General features: G+C 32.7%; 1 protein-coding gene across 1 annotated transcript in view; it reads right to left on the reverse strand.

The window, feature by feature from the left end:
* Positions 1–13,716, reverse strand: part of LOC127699078 (calmodulin-like) — a 30,620-nt gene extending 16,904 nt beyond the window's left edge. The window contains exons 1-5 of the mRNA XM_052202816.1: positions 13,601–13,716; positions 8,397–8,427; positions 6,788–6,931; positions 5,212–5,454; positions 4,534–4,553 (exon numbers count right to left, since the gene is read on the reverse strand). Of these exons, the coding sequence (XP_052058776.1) occupies positions 4,534–4,553; positions 5,212–5,454; positions 6,788–6,931; positions 8,397–8,427; positions 13,601–13,603 (441 nt within the window). The 5' untranslated portion in view covers positions 13,604–13,716. The remainder of the gene's footprint in view (positions 1–4,533; positions 4,554–5,211; positions 5,455–6,787; positions 6,932–8,396; positions 8,428–13,600) is intronic.
* Between the last annotated feature and the right edge of the window lie 4,196 nt (positions 13,717–17,912).

Genomic DNA, 17,912 nt, shown 5'->3' on the forward strand with positions numbered 1-17,912 from the left:
AGAGTGGGAAAAGTTTCATTGGTGGTTGGTGAACCATACAATCTGATGTCACGATCCTTTTTTTTAATTCGGATTCAACAGGAGAGGCTGCATATATTCAGAAGAAATTTTAATTCAGAAGAAATTGTCAATTTTCAATATTTAGTATTGTTTTTCCTTTTGAATGGATATATTATAGTTTTACTTACATTAAGTGACGCGTCGTGCAAAAAAAAAAAAAGAAAAAAAGTGATGTTAATTTAAAAAAACAAGGATACATGTACACTTGTACGTGACTGAACTACAATAGCACATGCATGGCTGCCACATGGTTGAAATCAAAATTTTTTTTTCTCTTTCAAAGTTTAATTTTTGTTAACTTTCTATAATTGGCGACAATTATTTTTAGATTTGAGGCTTTTTTCAACATGCGGTTGACAGTGAAACCTATGTTCCGATTCACTGTTAATCTGGCAGAATTCGCTGCATCAAAAAACATTTTGTTTTATGAATAGGATCATTTACTACAGATGAACAATGTAAGGGTTTCGATCCATCACCTGTGTTTCCACGGTGATTTCCAAATTGTTTTAATCCTATCTTCAGTTACCATTATCTGTGGTAGTAATTTATATATATATATATGTGACAGTACGGTTGCCATAATCAGCGATCTGCTGGTATAACTTCATTTTTCAGTTAACGCATCATTTATGGTGTTGTGTTTAATTAGATATCACTGACAGTTCGGTTGCCAGCAATCTGCGGTAACAACATACTCAGTATATACAGTATGTATAAATTTCGAGAATAATAATATTAAAGGCTGTGGCCAAATACTGCAAATATGTTGTTTGGTGTTCATAAGCATCTGGGTTAACGAACAACTGACGATTAATACAAAACTATCTACTTAATGTCATAAGATATATGTGCCAAGACTAAACTGTAAGACGGACTTAGTAAAAAATGAAGAGTTACTAAGATGACAATAGCGTCCAATTTGTAGCATCAATTACTTTAAAACATATTTATTCTCAATATTTATGTATTTTGTGACAGAGAACCTGTTTTATCAGATCAATAGGTGCTTATATCCACGTCATTGGAACTCTGGCGGATAGTTACCTTATTGGCAGTCATACCACATCTCCATATTTTCATACTTTAAAAAGTGTATATAATTTTATTGCTTTAAAAGATAACTTGGTGTTCCAAAAAAAGAAATATATACGTGCAGAAAAGATGGTTGATATTCTAAAGATTTTAAAACAAAACGTCGTGACAGTGCAACGGATCTTTATAAACATGTTTTAATAACTTCAATTATAGTCAAAAAAGCGTTGTCATATAGTCTCTACACACGGAAGGTATATAAGAAACATAGCAGGGCTATACTTTACTTTTAAAGATTTCTTTTACAGCCCCACCCTATTGAATTTTTTTTCTCTCAATTTCGTAAAAGCTTTTCAAAGTCCCTTTGCAGAATTGTCAATACAATTTTGCTGCTGCCACACCCCTATTTTTGTACAAATTGTTGAAAATCCAAGTTTTGCTCTTGCCTAAGAAATAAAAGATTGGTATAAAAAGAAATATTTGAATGGTTTGGAAGGGTGAAGCAAGCCAAGCCATTAAGATTAATTTTCACTTTAATATAACTGAGCTAGCCTAGAATGTGACAATTTATACAAGTTCATTGTATTTCAAACGATAAGTAACGAAAACAGAATTGATATGCAAGTTATACATGTATGTCATCCTGTTACTTGACATGACATCCTGTTACTTGACATGACAGGTATTTTATTGTGTATTTTACGTTACGTCATCAGGGAGTTTTTTTGTATAGGCAAAACGGAGGGTTTAAACCAACCACATTTCGTAACTATACACATGTACAAATTCAGGTTATCTTGAAAATTTATTGTTCGTTGTTACTGTCCTTGTATGACTTTTATTCTCGGAGGAGTAGGTTACTGTTGATTAAGCCGCATGCCAAGTTCCACTTCTGGTGGTGCCCTTCTGTCAATTCCTTTAAGTTTCTGTTTCGCAATCACTATACTAACATGGTAGATCTCCATGGATTTTCCATAGTAGACATTTCTTCGAACACAGGGCTCAATTTTAACCACATTCCAGTTAAATGTATTTACATAGCTTCCCATTAATAATTTAAACATACATTTACTTCCTACTTTCACGTTTGATTGATTATTGTAAGTGAAAAGATCGGTTGTGATTGCATTTGGTACGAGAAATTATTTTATTTTCATAGATATTGATTGTTTTAATATTTTTAAAATATTCTCTCTCCATGGTATTGATTATGTTTTGGGATTTTCTGTAGCAAAATATAGAGTCAATTTCTTACCCACCCCAAAATTGGAGAAATGGGTTTGTGTCAAAAACAATTAATTTTAATGAGTTTGTGTTGGATTCATTTGAACTCTAGTGGATGGTTGTCTCATTGTTGATCATACCATACCACATCTCCTTATTTTATATCGTTCCCATATATTATGCAATGTATCATATATTATGCGTATTGCTGTGTGTTTTTTTATTCCACATTGTCTAGAGGTATAGGGGGAGGGTTGATATCTCACAAAACATATCTAACCCCGCCACATTTTTGCGCCTGTTCCAAGTCAGGAATCCTTAGCCTTTGTAAGTCTTGTGTGTTTTTATTACATTTTGGTTCATTTGTATGTTTTAGAATTAAGTGCGTACGATACAGTTTCGATCCCACGGTGATTTTTTAACAAAACTTTACATACAAGCTATTTTTCACCTAGTCAATTCAAATATGTAATAACATATATACCGTCATGTGCTACATTTCGAGATAAATGGGGTCTAATTTTAGACATTTACTCAAAATTTCGGTTTCCTGGACATTTCTTTCCTTTGGACAGACATACTGAACCTTTTTTGTTTCATAAGATAAACACATGCGGATTTTTGTAAAATATTTGGAATATCTTCTTTACAAAAGTATGCTTTAAATTTGTATTAAAATTCTATGGAAATAATTCATAATGTCATAATTTTATAAAATACCGGCATTTTTCTAATCAAAAAAAAAAATCATCGGTGATTCCTTCATAAAAATTGGAACAAATAATCTTCATACATAATAAAGCCAAACGCCATTTTAAAAAAGAGGTGTCCATGTACTCGTTTTCAAGCTAATGATTAAAATCACAAGAAAAGGGCATCTGTCAGTTTGAAGACGCGAAAAATAACATTATATAAATAACACATAGCTGAGAGGGTAATAGAGCAGATTGGTACCCGAGAAAACATTGTCAACCGCGGCGAAGCCAAGGTTGACAATGTCTTTTCGAGGGGTAACAATCTGCTCTATCACCCTCTCAGCTATGTGTTATTTAATTTATTATACTGAATGTCCTATCATTATTGTCTTTTACAGATGAATTTTATTCATAAGTATTTTCTATGACGTCACATACATAACAACGTTACGGGGATTAGAAGTGAAGCAAGATGTTTAATTTTTTTATTTTGACAGTCAAATAATAGAATCTGAGCCAAAACGTAGAACTTAAGCATTCTTTAATAAATTGATGTAATTTCAATTCATTGTCCTTTAAATTGTCAATTTTTGATTGGTCTGGACGAGAGGGTGACATTCAAAAAAATTGTCACCCGCTCAGCCATGTGATAGAGTAAATTAACACCCTCGTATGAGCCAATCAAAATATGGCATTTTTACGTGAAGTATAATAATTTACGTTAGCAACGTCATTACAAAATGTACCTCCCCTATAACTGTATTGTATGCCCTTAAGTGTGGAGTCCATTTCGCTGATAGAGTATACATTATTGTTTAGGGGCCTGTGTTGAAGACCCATTGGTGGTCTTGTGCTGTTTTCTGCTCTTTGACACATTTTCCGTTTCCATTTTCTATACGATGAATAAAATAACCCGTTACCAAAATGACATAAATTAAATGTTTAAACGCTCTGAGAGGACTCACTATATAGTCATCTACCGTTAAAGACAAAACCAATGAAATGTATTACAGTGAATCATATTAAGATTTGAAGTCAAGTATGTGTTTTCCTTTAGACATTCATGGATGTTTCTTTGTTGCAATTGTTAATAATTGCCCATACATGCCAAGAAGTTACCTCTAGATACATGCCAAACAAATAATGTTTATTTGTAAACTTAAAGCTTCTTTCATATTTGTAAATATGAATGGTGTCATCGAATGGTATAATGAGCAATCAAATTGGTTCATCTGAAGAGTGGCATTATTTGTTACATTAATATTAAATACATATATAGGTACTACTTCACTGTCATTTTATTTACAAAAACCATTCAATTCAAAATGAACTCTGTTCGAACTAATTCTGGTTGTATAGTAGCACAAGTATTTAACAAACATAATTAAAACGATGGATGAAAATATTAAAGTCGTATTTTAATTAACGACTATTTAAATATGTACAATCATGTTTAACGTTAACAATGTCGTTTGATTATTGCAGATCACATTGAAAGGTAATAAAGTCCTTATTTTGCCATCATCATTTCAACAAATTCTGAAAAATAAAGAAGGAATATTGTACCAATAAGCTTACTTTATATTTTTTGCATACAGTGACGCCTAAACAGATTATATAAAAAAAAAACCAACAGATTAAATATATACCCGAGTCTGATTTGCTTGATCTGTTTAGGCCTTTTTTTTTTGTTTTGTTTTGTGTTTTTGTTATTATACATCTATAGTTTTGTTTGTTTTGTTTCGTTTTTTGTTTTTGTTTGATTTGTTCCAAAAATTGTTTTGATTTTGTTTTCTTTAGTTGAAAATCAATCTACGACAATAGTATTATTATCTTGCTTAATAATAAAAATTTTTTTCGACATTAAGCATATAAGTGTGACAATCACACGTACATAATTATGCAAGCAAGATTAACATTCGACAAAGAAAAGAGGAAAAGGTATAAAAGACGAAAGATACCAAAGGGATATTCGTAAATCGAAGAAAAACTGACAACGCTATGGCAAAAAAAAAAAAAAAATAATAAAACAAACAACAGTAAAGGTCAGCAAGATATTTATGTTTTCTTGAGTTTTCAGTTTATAATTTAACAAAACCATAATAATCGCATTTTATTAAACTTCTACAAATCTTGTATAATTTAATTTCGGACTACGATTTTTTTTCCATTTAGGTAAAGGCATAAATCTAATTACCTTCATAATCGATCTCTCCATTGCCATCCTTATCTGCTTCATCCATCATTTCGTCAATTTCCTCCCCAGTTAACTTTTCTCCAAGATTTTCCATTACAAGTTTTAATTCTGCCTTACTTATGCTTCCACTGCCATCTTTATCAAAAACTTTAAAAGCTTCCCGCAGTTCCGCTTCTTCATCTACGTCTTGTAAACGTTTAGCCATCATTTCCAAAAATTCGGGAAAGTCAATACAACCACTTCCTATGCAAATAATAATTCATGAATTAATAAATGAATTGTCCTTGTAAAACCCTTCATTTCTTACTTTCACATACGGTAAACTTGAGGGTTAGAGAATTTACATGCACCGATGGGGTTGTTTAATTTGTTAGAGAAGAGCTTAAACATATTCACTGAGTATGGCTCATCAAGGTATTTCAACAAGAGTACCACGGTGGGTGTGATATGTGGAGAAGGAACTACTGGCACTTCTGGAGCACCTGAGATCAACCCTGATTTTTTATTGGGTTCTTGTTACTCAACCTCAACCTTAAGGTGCTTTTTGGACTGTTGTTATCGTCGTTTGCATTTTTTGCATTTGTGTCGCCTGTTTCTATTTGACTTGTGGTTTTTCATTTCTCCCTTGATACTTTTTCCTCTTTTAATTTGAAGTTAATTTCAGGTTAAAATGTTGAAGGTTTACAAGAAAGATAAAAATCATTTTCAACACTTTTCCAAGAAGAAAGCTTAAAGGAAGCAATCGAATATGTTTTAGTATAAAATTGATCAAAATGCAATATTTTTAACTTCATGTATTTTCTTTGCATTATTTTACACGGATTAAGGACTGAGACTCAAAGTAGCTTATTTCTAATTGATTGAACTTGCAATCTTTATATATAACCTCAACTAAGTTGTAAACTGTTCTGAAACGCACGTCGACTGGCGTACAAAATGTTAAGGCCGGTATGATGAGCTTATTTATTGAATAGGAAAAAAGGTAGGGTATAATAATTCATGACACAAATTCCCTGCACGTGGTTGATAAACACACTAAGGATGAAAGTTCATGGCGTCCCCGAGGTATGTTTTGCTGCTAAATGTCGATAAAGCTACACATGTGAAGTCTGGGTAATATCAATTAATAACAGACTATAACGAGAAGCCGTTATAAAACCTATAGGGTGATGATAAATTTAGTTGTTTATACTATCTTAGCGCTACGCTTGCAGTCCACATAGACATCAATACAAACTTTGTGACTGAATTGTACAGAAATAGATGCATGTATAAAGGAAAAGTCTAATAGTTTGTTATCTCAAGAAAACGTTTGTCATTTACATGTAATTGACTGTTACATGTAGTCTTAACAAACTTGATTTTCTGTTTCGAGATTTTAGATCAGATAAGTATCATTGTCAAACCGTGAATAAAAAATCGACAATATATGCCTATAACATGTTCATGTATATTATTCACGATATCCACAGTTTGTATTCATTTTTAAATTCTGATTTCATCTTCTTTCTCAACTTATTAAAGGAGGTTCGCTAGAATGATATGAAAAATTTAGGCAAAACTCGTTACAACTTACCATCAGCATCAACTTCTTTTATCATATCTCTAAGTTCCTCTTCTGTAGGGTTACAACCCAACGATCTCATTACAGTTCCTAACTCAGTACATGATATTGTTCCATCTCCATCCTTGTCAAACAAGTTAAACGCTTCTTTGAACTCTACAACATTGTCAATAAGTTTTATTTAGGGAACGACCTGTCACCATTTAACTTCAGGGAGGGGTGGGGTTATGGCTTTTTCCTAAAAAAATATTCTGATCCCCAATTTGATGAAAAAAAATATTGTGGTCAAGCAGATGACAAAAAAATATTCCCCCCCCCCCCTTGAAGTTAAATGGTTGCTCCCTTATACCATAGTACTATTATCTATCTTCAATATAACGACGTAACAAAATATTATCTGATTTTGGGTGTTGTTTACCTATTAAAACAAATAAATATGTACCTTCATTTCTATGCATACATATAAAACAAAGCAGTGTTAAATATACAATATTACACAGCGAAAAAGCATTTAGTACAAAATCCTGTTAAACATGGGGAATGTTTAATTTAAAATTAGAATCCCGGCGATGTATTCTTGTACTTTTGAGACATGACGTTCAACTTAAAAAAGTTAAACCTTACTTGGCCTGGCCCGTATAAACAATGTTCTTATTAACGTCAAATGTAGCAAAGCTTTTTAAATTCAGGGGAGTGAAAACACAAAAGTTCTTACCAAATAAATGATTTTGGGAAAAATGATTGTTATATAACTTATTGATTTTTCTTGTTTTGCTTCCTGTTTTATTTGGATTCATTATTTCAAGGTGTACTGTAAAAAATTGATGCGTGATGGTATGGTTTAGAGGTTCCAAATGTCACCCTACTCAAACACCCCATTCCCCTTCTCACTTCCATCTGCTTAGTTTCAGTGTTGCCAATGAGACAACTCCACTACAGTCCAAATGACGTAGATTTTAGCAACTATAGGTCACCGTAAGTCTCTCAACAATGAGCAAAACCCATACCGCATAACAAGCTATAAAAGGACTCGACGTGACAAAATGTAAATCAATTCCAATGAGAAAACCAACAGCCTGATTTATGAACAAATGAAAAAACGACAACCACTAAATTACAGGCTCCTGACTTTGAACAGGCACATAAATAAAGTGGCGGGGTTAAACATGTTTGTAGGCGCTCAATCCTCCTCTAACCTGGGACAGTGGTGTAACAGTACAACATAAGAACAAATTATAAAAATCAGTTGAAACGCTTGAATCATCAGATCGATACAAAGCACAAAAACAACAAACAAAAACACTAAGGTACCGACCTAAAAGTACTCGCAGTTACTGAAAGCTAGTTCAAAGCAAAAAGCAACTATTAAAAAAGACATGCAACCAATGGATGTCTATTTCAATTCTTCTCTTTTTTTTGGTTGGAGAAATTTCAAAACTCTTAAAGACGAGTTTGTGTCACAATGTATCTTCTCAAATTCATAATTTGATAGCTTTATAAATAAAATTAAAAAAAAACTAAACTAAAATGAGGAATTTCACGATACAAGACCACGATAATATTCTCGAACTTTTTTTAATGCTCTGCAGGTAGAATAAGAAGTAAAAATTACTACGCCTACCTGCGACCTGATCTTCTGCTAGTTCAGTTGCCTGTAAAACAAAGTACCTTTATTGTGTTTTTAACATATAAGTAATGGAGATGTAAAAAGTAAACAGTTATAAGGAACAATCACCACAAGAGGACCAAAAATAAACATTGGATTTTGATAATTAACAAAAGCTCAAAACAATTTGCCCCTGAGTCTAGACAAACTTGTAATGAATTCTGCAGACACGAGAATAAACGCCAACAAATTACATTTAAATATCGATCATTTTTTTTACTTCTCAATACACAATATAAAGCATTAATTTGACCCCAATAACCCTCTGACACACGCTTTATTGTCCCACTTATTTTATTGTTTGTCGAATTTTTAAATGGTATGTATCAATTATAACAAAATAAATTTTATAAATTTTTACACATAATTATTTTCTTTTCAGTATCATCCAGAGGTTTCTGATATAAATATCAGGTCTCATATGCAAAATGATGTTATCATAAATTTATAAGAAATGTATTCATTGATACATTTATCTCAAAGGCATGATATAATATACGTTTTATTGTTTTGGCCTCCAAACATCTTGTCCGTCTAGCGAATGGAAGGACGGTAATTTCAGAAACATGTATTGTGCGCACGTAAATCATTACTAGGACAATCAAAACACAAAAATAAAAGAAAAACAGACCGTGTCATTGCTCAAGGAAAAAGACGAACACACTGAGAACAGTTCACAAAGCACTAGTCTAAACATTGAAGATTGAGCAACACGAAGTGTTAATCAACTCATGATCAGATGCCCCAGAAAGGTCCATACCTCTTCCTCTACTAGTGACACCAATCATTAAAAAATATAGATCTGATAATCGCTAACTTCACTACTGATATAGATATCTTGACTTACATCTAGAAATTGACAATGAGGGTCGGTTGAAAACAAAACTTTACGACAAAAGAGATGATTTCAGACTCCCAATTGTGAACTTTCCATTTCTATGTAGCAACATTCCAGCAGCACCTGCATACGGAGTATATATCTCCCAGTTGATACGATATTCCAGGGTTTATATTTCCTATAATGATTTCCTTGATAGAGGGTTGCTGCTCACAAGGAAGCTATTAAACCAAGAGTTCCAAGTGGTGAAGTTGAAATCATCCCTTCGTAAATTTTACGGACGCCATCACAAGTTGGTTGACCGTTATGGAATATCCGTTTCACAGATGATAGCGGATATGTTCCAATTGTCGTAACTACAATCTCTTCCCCTTTTCCCCGAATGTGACCTACCGAATTAGACTTATTACCGGGTTTGTACTAACATGAGCAACACGGCGGGTGCCACATGTGGAGCAGGATCTGCTTACCCTTCCGGAGCACCTGAGATCACCCCCAGTTGTTGGTGGGGTTCGTGTTGCCCAGTCTTTGGTTTTCTATGTTGTGTTTTGTGTACTATTGTTTGTCTGTTGGTTTTTTTCTTTTTTAGCAATGGCGTTGTCAGTTTATTTTCGACTTATGAGTTTGAATGTCCCTTTGGTATCTTTCGCCTCTCTTTTATATAGCTTGAATAATACATTTTCTAAATTCCAGTTCATAAAATATGTAATTGTATAAAAAAATAAGTGTTGCGAATTTCCGAAGCAACAGTGACGTTAGACGGTTTCGGTTGTTCTGACTCATTCTAAAGAAAATACATACATGAAAACGTTTAAAGATTGACGGTACTTTCAGACACACGTGTCAAACGCACCATATACGTTTTTTTTACAAATTGTCCATAAGAGGTTGAACTCATACTTCATAACTTATTTTCCTGAGATTCCTCACGTAATATATACAAACTAAAGTAGTTCATTACATATCATATCTATATACATATGTGTACGGGTTTACAATGAATGATATAAATAATATTAAAGAATAATCTGCTTTTTTTTTAAAAGAAATGTTTAAATTAAAAACAATTTATTTCAAAAGATAACAGTCTTACAAATCTTTATCTCAGAGTAAAAAGGTACAATATAACAATGTAGAACAGAACAATAATACACGTTCCCTTTAATTAGTCAAACTATTTTCTTTTCTTTACTTTTGTCTAGATATTCTTTTGAAGTTTCTAATTAATCATAGGGATTTAACATAATAAAAGGTTCACAGTATAATAAAAGACTACCTTAGATATAGGTCACGTGTTAATAAACAATCGTCCAATTTTAATGATGTTTGACATTTGTAATTAAACCCACAAATTCTAGATTATCTATTCAATAATCGCAACCATTATTTTACCGACAAAAACATATTGAGTAAATGATATATACAATATCTTCTATACTTTATTTATAACTTCTTTTGTAAACCATTCTTATTTTTAATCATATGTACGTTTAAAATTTATCTTTCGCTATCGACTTTCAATTGAATTTGGTACATGTATTACTATTTTGATTCGAGCGCCACTGAAGAGTCTTATGTAGACGAAACGCGCGGCTGACGTACACAATTACAAGCCTAAGCCTGGTATGGTTGATCGAATTTTTAACCATCTTTAATGCAGAATGTCAACAAAAATTGTTCATATTCATATTTATTTTTATGTGTTCAATTAACTGATTTTTTTTTTTAAAGTTATGTTGTAAAGGCAACTGAGAAAAATTGAAGTTTCGTGTATATAAATTTTGAACTAGATAAATAAATTTAAAATGCATCTTTTTTTAGTGACACCTGTCTGTACTCTAAACCCTAAATAAGAAGGTTTTTTTTGCCGAGAATCAGCCCCCAGTGAAAAAAGTATGAAAAGGTATATTAAGATTGTATACTGTAATACTGATGGAGAATCAGCCCCCCCAGTGAACAGAGTGTGAAATCATGCATTAAGCTTGTAAACTGTAATATTTGGTAGAGTATCAGCCCCCAGTGACCAGAGTGTGAAAGCGTATATTAAGTTTGTATGCTGTAATATTTGTTGGAAAATCAGCCCCCAGTGAACAGAATGTGAAAACGTTCATTGAGTTTGTATGCTGTAATATTTGTTGGAAAATCATCCGCCAGTGAATAGAATGTGAAAACGTTCATTGAGTTTGTATGCTGTAATATTTGTTGAAGATTCATCCCCTTGTGAACAGAATGTGAAAACGTTCATTGAGTTTGTATACTGTAATGTTTGTTGAAGATTCAGCCCCCAGTGAACAGAATATGAAAACGTTCATTGAGTTTGTATGCTGTAATATTTGTTGAAGATTCACCCCCCAGTGAACAGAATGTGAAAACGTTCATTGAGTTTGTATGCTGTAATATTTGTTGAAGATTCAGCCCCCAGTAAGCAGAATGTGAAAACGTTCATTGATTTTGAATGCTGTAATATTTGTTGAAGATTCAGTCCCCAGTGAACAGAATGTGAAAACGTTCATTGAGTTTGTATGCTGTAATATTTGTTGAAGATTCATCCCCCAGTGAACAGAATGTGAAAACGTTCATTGAGTTTGTATGCTGTAATATTTGTTGAAGATTCAGCCCCCAGTGAACAGAAAGTGAAAACGTTCATTAAGTTTGTATGCTGTAATATTTGTTGAAGATTCATCCCCCAGTGAACAGAATGTGAAAACGTTCATTGAGTTTGTATGCTGTAATATTTGTTGAAGATTCAGTCCCTAGTGAACAGAATGTGAAAACGTTCATTGAGTTTGTATGCTGTAATATTTGTTGAAGATTCATCCCCAGTGAATAGAGTGTGAAAACGTTCATTGAGTTTGTATGCTGTAATATTTGTTGAAGATTCGGTCCCCAGTGAACAGAGTGTGTAAACGTTCATTGAGTTTGTATGCTGTAATATTTGTTGAAGATTCAGTCCCCAGTGAACAGAGTGTGTAAACGTACATCAAGTTTGTATGCCTTAATATTTGTTGGAGATTCACCCCAGTAAACAGAGTGTGAAAAGGGTACATTTAGTATGTAAGCTGTAAAATTTTTTTTTTAATTGTTTTGTTTTTGCCATGCCGGGGCTTTTGTAGCTTATTGCACGGTATTAGGTTTGATCATTGTTGAAGGCCGTACTGTGCCCTATAGTTGTTTACGTCCTATTCCTCAAGTCTCTAGTGGATTGTCGTCTCATTAGCTATCATACCTCCTCATCTTTATATTCTGAGCATCCTGACCATAATAGCAATGCAAAACATCCTGACCATCATAGCAATGCAAGACATCCTGACCATCATAGCAATGCAAAACATCCTGACCATCATAGCAATGCAAAACATCCTGACCATCATAGCAATGCAAAACATCCTGACCATCATAGCAATGCAAAACATCCTGACCATCATAGCAATGCAAAACATCCTGACCATTATAGCAATGCAAACATCCTGACCATCATAGCAATGCAAAACATCCTGACCATCATAGCAATGCAAGACATCCTGACCATCATAGAAATGCAAACATTCTGACCATCATAGCAATGCAAAACATTCTGACCATCATAGCAATGCAAAACATCCTGACCATAATAGCAATGCAAAACATCCTGACCATCATAGCAATGCACGACATCCTGACCATCATAGAAATGCAAACATTCTGACCATCATAGCAATGCAAAACATTCTGACCATCATAGCAATGCAAAACATCCTGACCATCATAGCAATGCAAAACATCCTGACCATCATAGCAATGCAAGACATCCTGACCATCATAGAAATGCAAACATTCTGACCATCATAGCAATGCAAAACATTCTGACCATCATAGCAATGCAAAACATCCTGACCATCATAGCAATGCAAAACATCCTGACCATCATAGCAATGCAAAGCATCCTGACCATCATAGCAATGCAAACATCCTGACCATCATAGCAATGCAAAACATTTAAAAATTGTTGTATTGACTTATATTATCATATTGTTCCGGTATGTACAAGAACTGTTTCATTAAAACTGATTTCCCTCTGGTTGCAGATTGAACCCTTGAAAAGAGCATATTAATGCAGTAGACTCTATTGTTTCAGAAGGGCTGTGAAATTCAAGAAGTGTTACATTACAGTATATGATTTATAAGAGTAGATCTTTATAAAAACATGGTTGTTTTAATTCATAATTTAAACTAAAAACAAAAAGTGTAAAATGATTCAGATTTTATACTCTCTAAATAACTTCATTGGCGATACCTAGGAATTAGTCAAATTTAAAATGACATTCAATTTATGCAAACTTACCATTTTCAATGAGAGAAATCCTTAACAGAGTCTATTTACATGAAATATATCTAAAATTTACCGTTACACTTAAAAACGTATTGTAACATTGGATATTTAAATAAATAATTTAAAGTTATATCAATAAAATCTCAGGTATTTCATATGAATCTTCATTGGTCAAAAACAATTAATCTATATCTGCATAAAGCAATCTGCGAAAAAAAAGATCAGAAAATAATTGTTCCCAGTATAAACTGATTAAAATATAATAAGATACTAATCTATTTTGAAATTAGTGTTGTGTAATTCAAATATGTTTCAGAATTGATTAGAAACTATTTATTTTAGCTTTTATTCATATAGGTTTGAATTCTGGGAAGTCGAACATACTGGTATAAACCAAAATATGTGCCATCTACATGTACTGATAAAAGTTGCTGCTTGCAGATATTAGTTCGGTCGTTTGTTAAGAAACTTGAGTCATATCATATAACTGTTGATGGAATACGTGTATAGAAAAGATTAAATTGTTATCGCTACCAAGAATTGTTTATGCTATTAAAACAATTAACATGCACAATGGAAAACGTTCCATAGAAACATGAAACAACAAACAAAAAAGTACATAAATCTAATTATTGAAAAACAAATAAATATACTGATGAAAATAATAATATAATACAGTAATAATAAGACGTTGAACATCAACATTCATGATTGAATCGGAATATTTTTCAAATGTTGCTTAAAACCAAGTGTTTTATTTGACACAATGACAAACACAGCAATCGTTTTGCTCTTTCTAGAAGACTTCGGAAATTCATTTTTCGCAATTTTGCTAACGTTTTTTTTCACGTTTTAATATCTGGATTGTCAAATTAAGACAGATTCGCGTTATTTTTTTCCTCGACAAAGTCGTGAAAATGAATCACTTGCAAACATTAATTGAAGTATTCTCTAAAATCAGGTGCATACAATGTATTTTTAGATACTCTCTTGGTATAATTATACGAGGATTTCATAAAAAAGGAAAGTTTTCATGTCAATATTTAAACTCTCAAATAGATTATTTTGAAATGTTTGTTTATATTTACATCCCGTAAAATATTTACCCGTTTTAGAAATCTTAAGTATAAAAGCAAACATGAACATACAAATGAAATAGTGGAAAATGTTTTAAAATTGAGTATAGAAAATATCAAATTATATATATTGAGATTTACAGTTGAATATAACGTTGTACGATGCATGGTTGATGTTTTAATTAGTTCTTAATCTACTTAGTTTATGAATGGAGAAAAAATAAGATTAGAAAAAAGTTCAAAGGTTAAAAGATTAAAACAATCTATTAATATATCAAATCCCCCAAAACACATCGAAAAAAGCCAATGTAAGTTTTTGACATCAATTGGTCATCCTCTTTATGGAAGTTAAACTACAACAAATAAACGGGAAAATTTTGTCCCGAACTAGTTATAATCAGCATACGGTACCAACATTCAAAAATAACTTATCCTGACCATTTGATCAAGCAACAGCTATAGATAAAATAGACTACACATGGTTGGGTAAACAACAAATTACAAATCGTTGCCACCAGCAGATGGCTATCCTAGATGAAAAAGTAGGGATATGATGAAATGAGACTTGTTTTGGCTAACCTTCAACTAACATTTTACCTTAAAATTATAGAATTTCATTAATGAAACAAATGGTAGTTTCCTCATCGACGTCACAAAAAAGGGGCGGTAGAAACTAAGGAGACATTTAAAACTCATAAGTTGATGAGAAATTGACAAAGCCGTAGAAAAATAACACGAAAAACCACTAAAAGACAAACAAGTCCACAATACAAGTAGAATTTTTATAACGATTTTCGTACAAATATATAATGCTTGTTTGGTTTCATTTAATTTTCGGACTCACGATTAAACAGAGCATGCAAGAAATAAAACAAAAGATTGATTACAGCGTTGGTCTATATCAATATTACCTCTTTTTTATAGAAAGGGAAAATATTAAAAAGGACAATAAAAAACCAGAGTGAGACAATACCATGACTAAGAAAAACAACATCGAAAAGACAAACAATAGTCCTCAAAACAATACACAGAAAACCAAAGATTGAGCAACACGTACCCACTAAAAACCGTGGTTAACTCAGATACTCCGAATGGGTTATCAGTTCATACTCAATTACTGACACCCGTTATTAATGATACGTACAAATCACGTGGTACAAATTCGATGTAAAGTAGATATAACATTGTGGATATGACAAGAGTAACAAATCTATGATCATCTGGGACAAAGTGTTACAAAACGTTGAACCAAATCATGATGGCGTCCATAAAACGTTTGACGGAACCCTTGTTACAATAACTTCCTTGTAAGCAGTAAAATTCTATCAACAAACAAGGAAAGGTAGAGGTGCTAACCAATAAAACAGATCCGATCCTCATAAGAGGATGTTTCTCTAGTGTTGTGTTATCTTAAATGTGCATGTCACGAAAGCTTTTTAATTAACACATGTTTTTTAAGTTACATAGTGATTGGTGTAGAGCTTTGATTACAATGATTTCAATCTGCTGCATGCATGTGGGTCTATATGTATGAAGAACAATACAAATTAGAGTCAGTCTATCTATAGTTCATATTTATATATAAGAGAAGATTTAAATTACAAGTAATGAGACACCAATATAAAATATCTGAAAGACGTCTCAAGGTCAGAACCCCAATCATCAATGATTGACAAGTGTAATACCACGGAGCTTTGTATCGTCACCGGTTACGACAACTTGAAATCGCCGTGCAGAGATCAATAAAACATGCAAACGCTACGTAACATAACACCCGATATCCCCCCTCCCGGTTTTTTGTTTTTTGTGAAGATTGTGTCTGTTTTCATTTATGTTAAACTCAAACCAAACATCAAAACCTAAAAGTTTGACCTGGATCCAACTGGACTAGGTCAGACCCATGCTGAGTAGGGATCCGTCTGCTGTGCAGAATGTTTAATAAATGCGCAGAGCTCTACGTCTGGTTGGAATAGAGACGTGAATCCTATGCCTTTATTAGTGAGAGGGTTACTCCTTTGCACGTTAAAGAACTCTTGGAACAACTCTTTAATTTTCTGTATTTCTGTGACCAACTCTTATAGGTAGACCCACATCATATGAGCTGAGTCGGATAGAAATCGACCTTGTGCAAGTACACATATATATGTTCATGTATAAGACTTTTTTTTATTTTGGAACATTCAAATACGAAATAAAAGATGAATTTTGGTCTGTTTTGTAGGGTTCTTATAACAAATCAATTTTCAAACAGTTACAGACTTTCCGTAGAGATTTTTTCAACCTGAAAAAGGTTAACAGATGTATTGATATTCATTTGCATAAAGTCGATTTCTATCCGACGCAGCTCATATATTACATTTGTAATTAACAAGTCAGTCTGATTAATAATGTGTTATTTTCATTACAAATGAAATAAAATACCAGTATACATTCATTTGTCCAAACCTTAACAACTCGGAGATATAGGCTACGGAAGAAATGTATTACTCGAAACTTACAGGATTAGAGTTGATATTACATTTACATTTATTTGCATAACATATTGACAGCAATTTACTTAAAATAGGTACTGAGGGTTAATTATATGTACAGTCGATTTCTTAGACGAAAGATTATAATTAGCCTTCGACAAGACCAATGTGTATTACAAAAGACTGTCATTCACAGAAATTGCTTTTGATCTTCCTGGTTGTATTACCCTTATAATGTATCCGGATTAAGAATGTTTGATTACAAGTGATATACAGCTCTACGTTGTGTAGATAAAGCATAATATTAATTTCGACTGTTTAGCTGTGGTACTGGCATGATATAATACATTATGCTGGTTTACACTATACCACTGTTAAATAAGCTGTCAAGTCATCTAATAACATCCCTAGCTGTGTCTGCATTGAACAATCCATTTAAAGCCTTTGAAAACACGCAGAAACCTTACAGTAATATATTTCGTTACCAGTTGGAAGTGATGTTAAATATGACCTACATGTATGCATGTGCAGTGTGATCGAAACGTGATAACTGGACAACAGTTGATACCGCGTGATGACCTTTTCGTTGAGAGGTCAAATCTAGAGTAGCGACACATATATATAAACACATACACACACACATGCAAATGCAGATTCTGGTACTAATCAAATAGATGTAATTGTAATATTACAACACTTAGATGCAATGCACTGAATCCGCTTCGAATTACATGAAGTAGTTTAAATTTCATGTTAAATTGTTCATTTATTCACTTG

The sequence above is a fragment of the Mytilus californianus genome, unplaced genomic scaffold (genome assembly GCF_021869535.1).
Source record: "Mytilus californianus isolate M0D057914Y unplaced genomic scaffold, xbMytCali1.0.p SCAF_4, whole genome shotgun sequence".
NCBI lineage: Eukaryota > Metazoa > Mollusca > Bivalvia > Mytilida > Mytilidae > Mytilus > Mytilus californianus.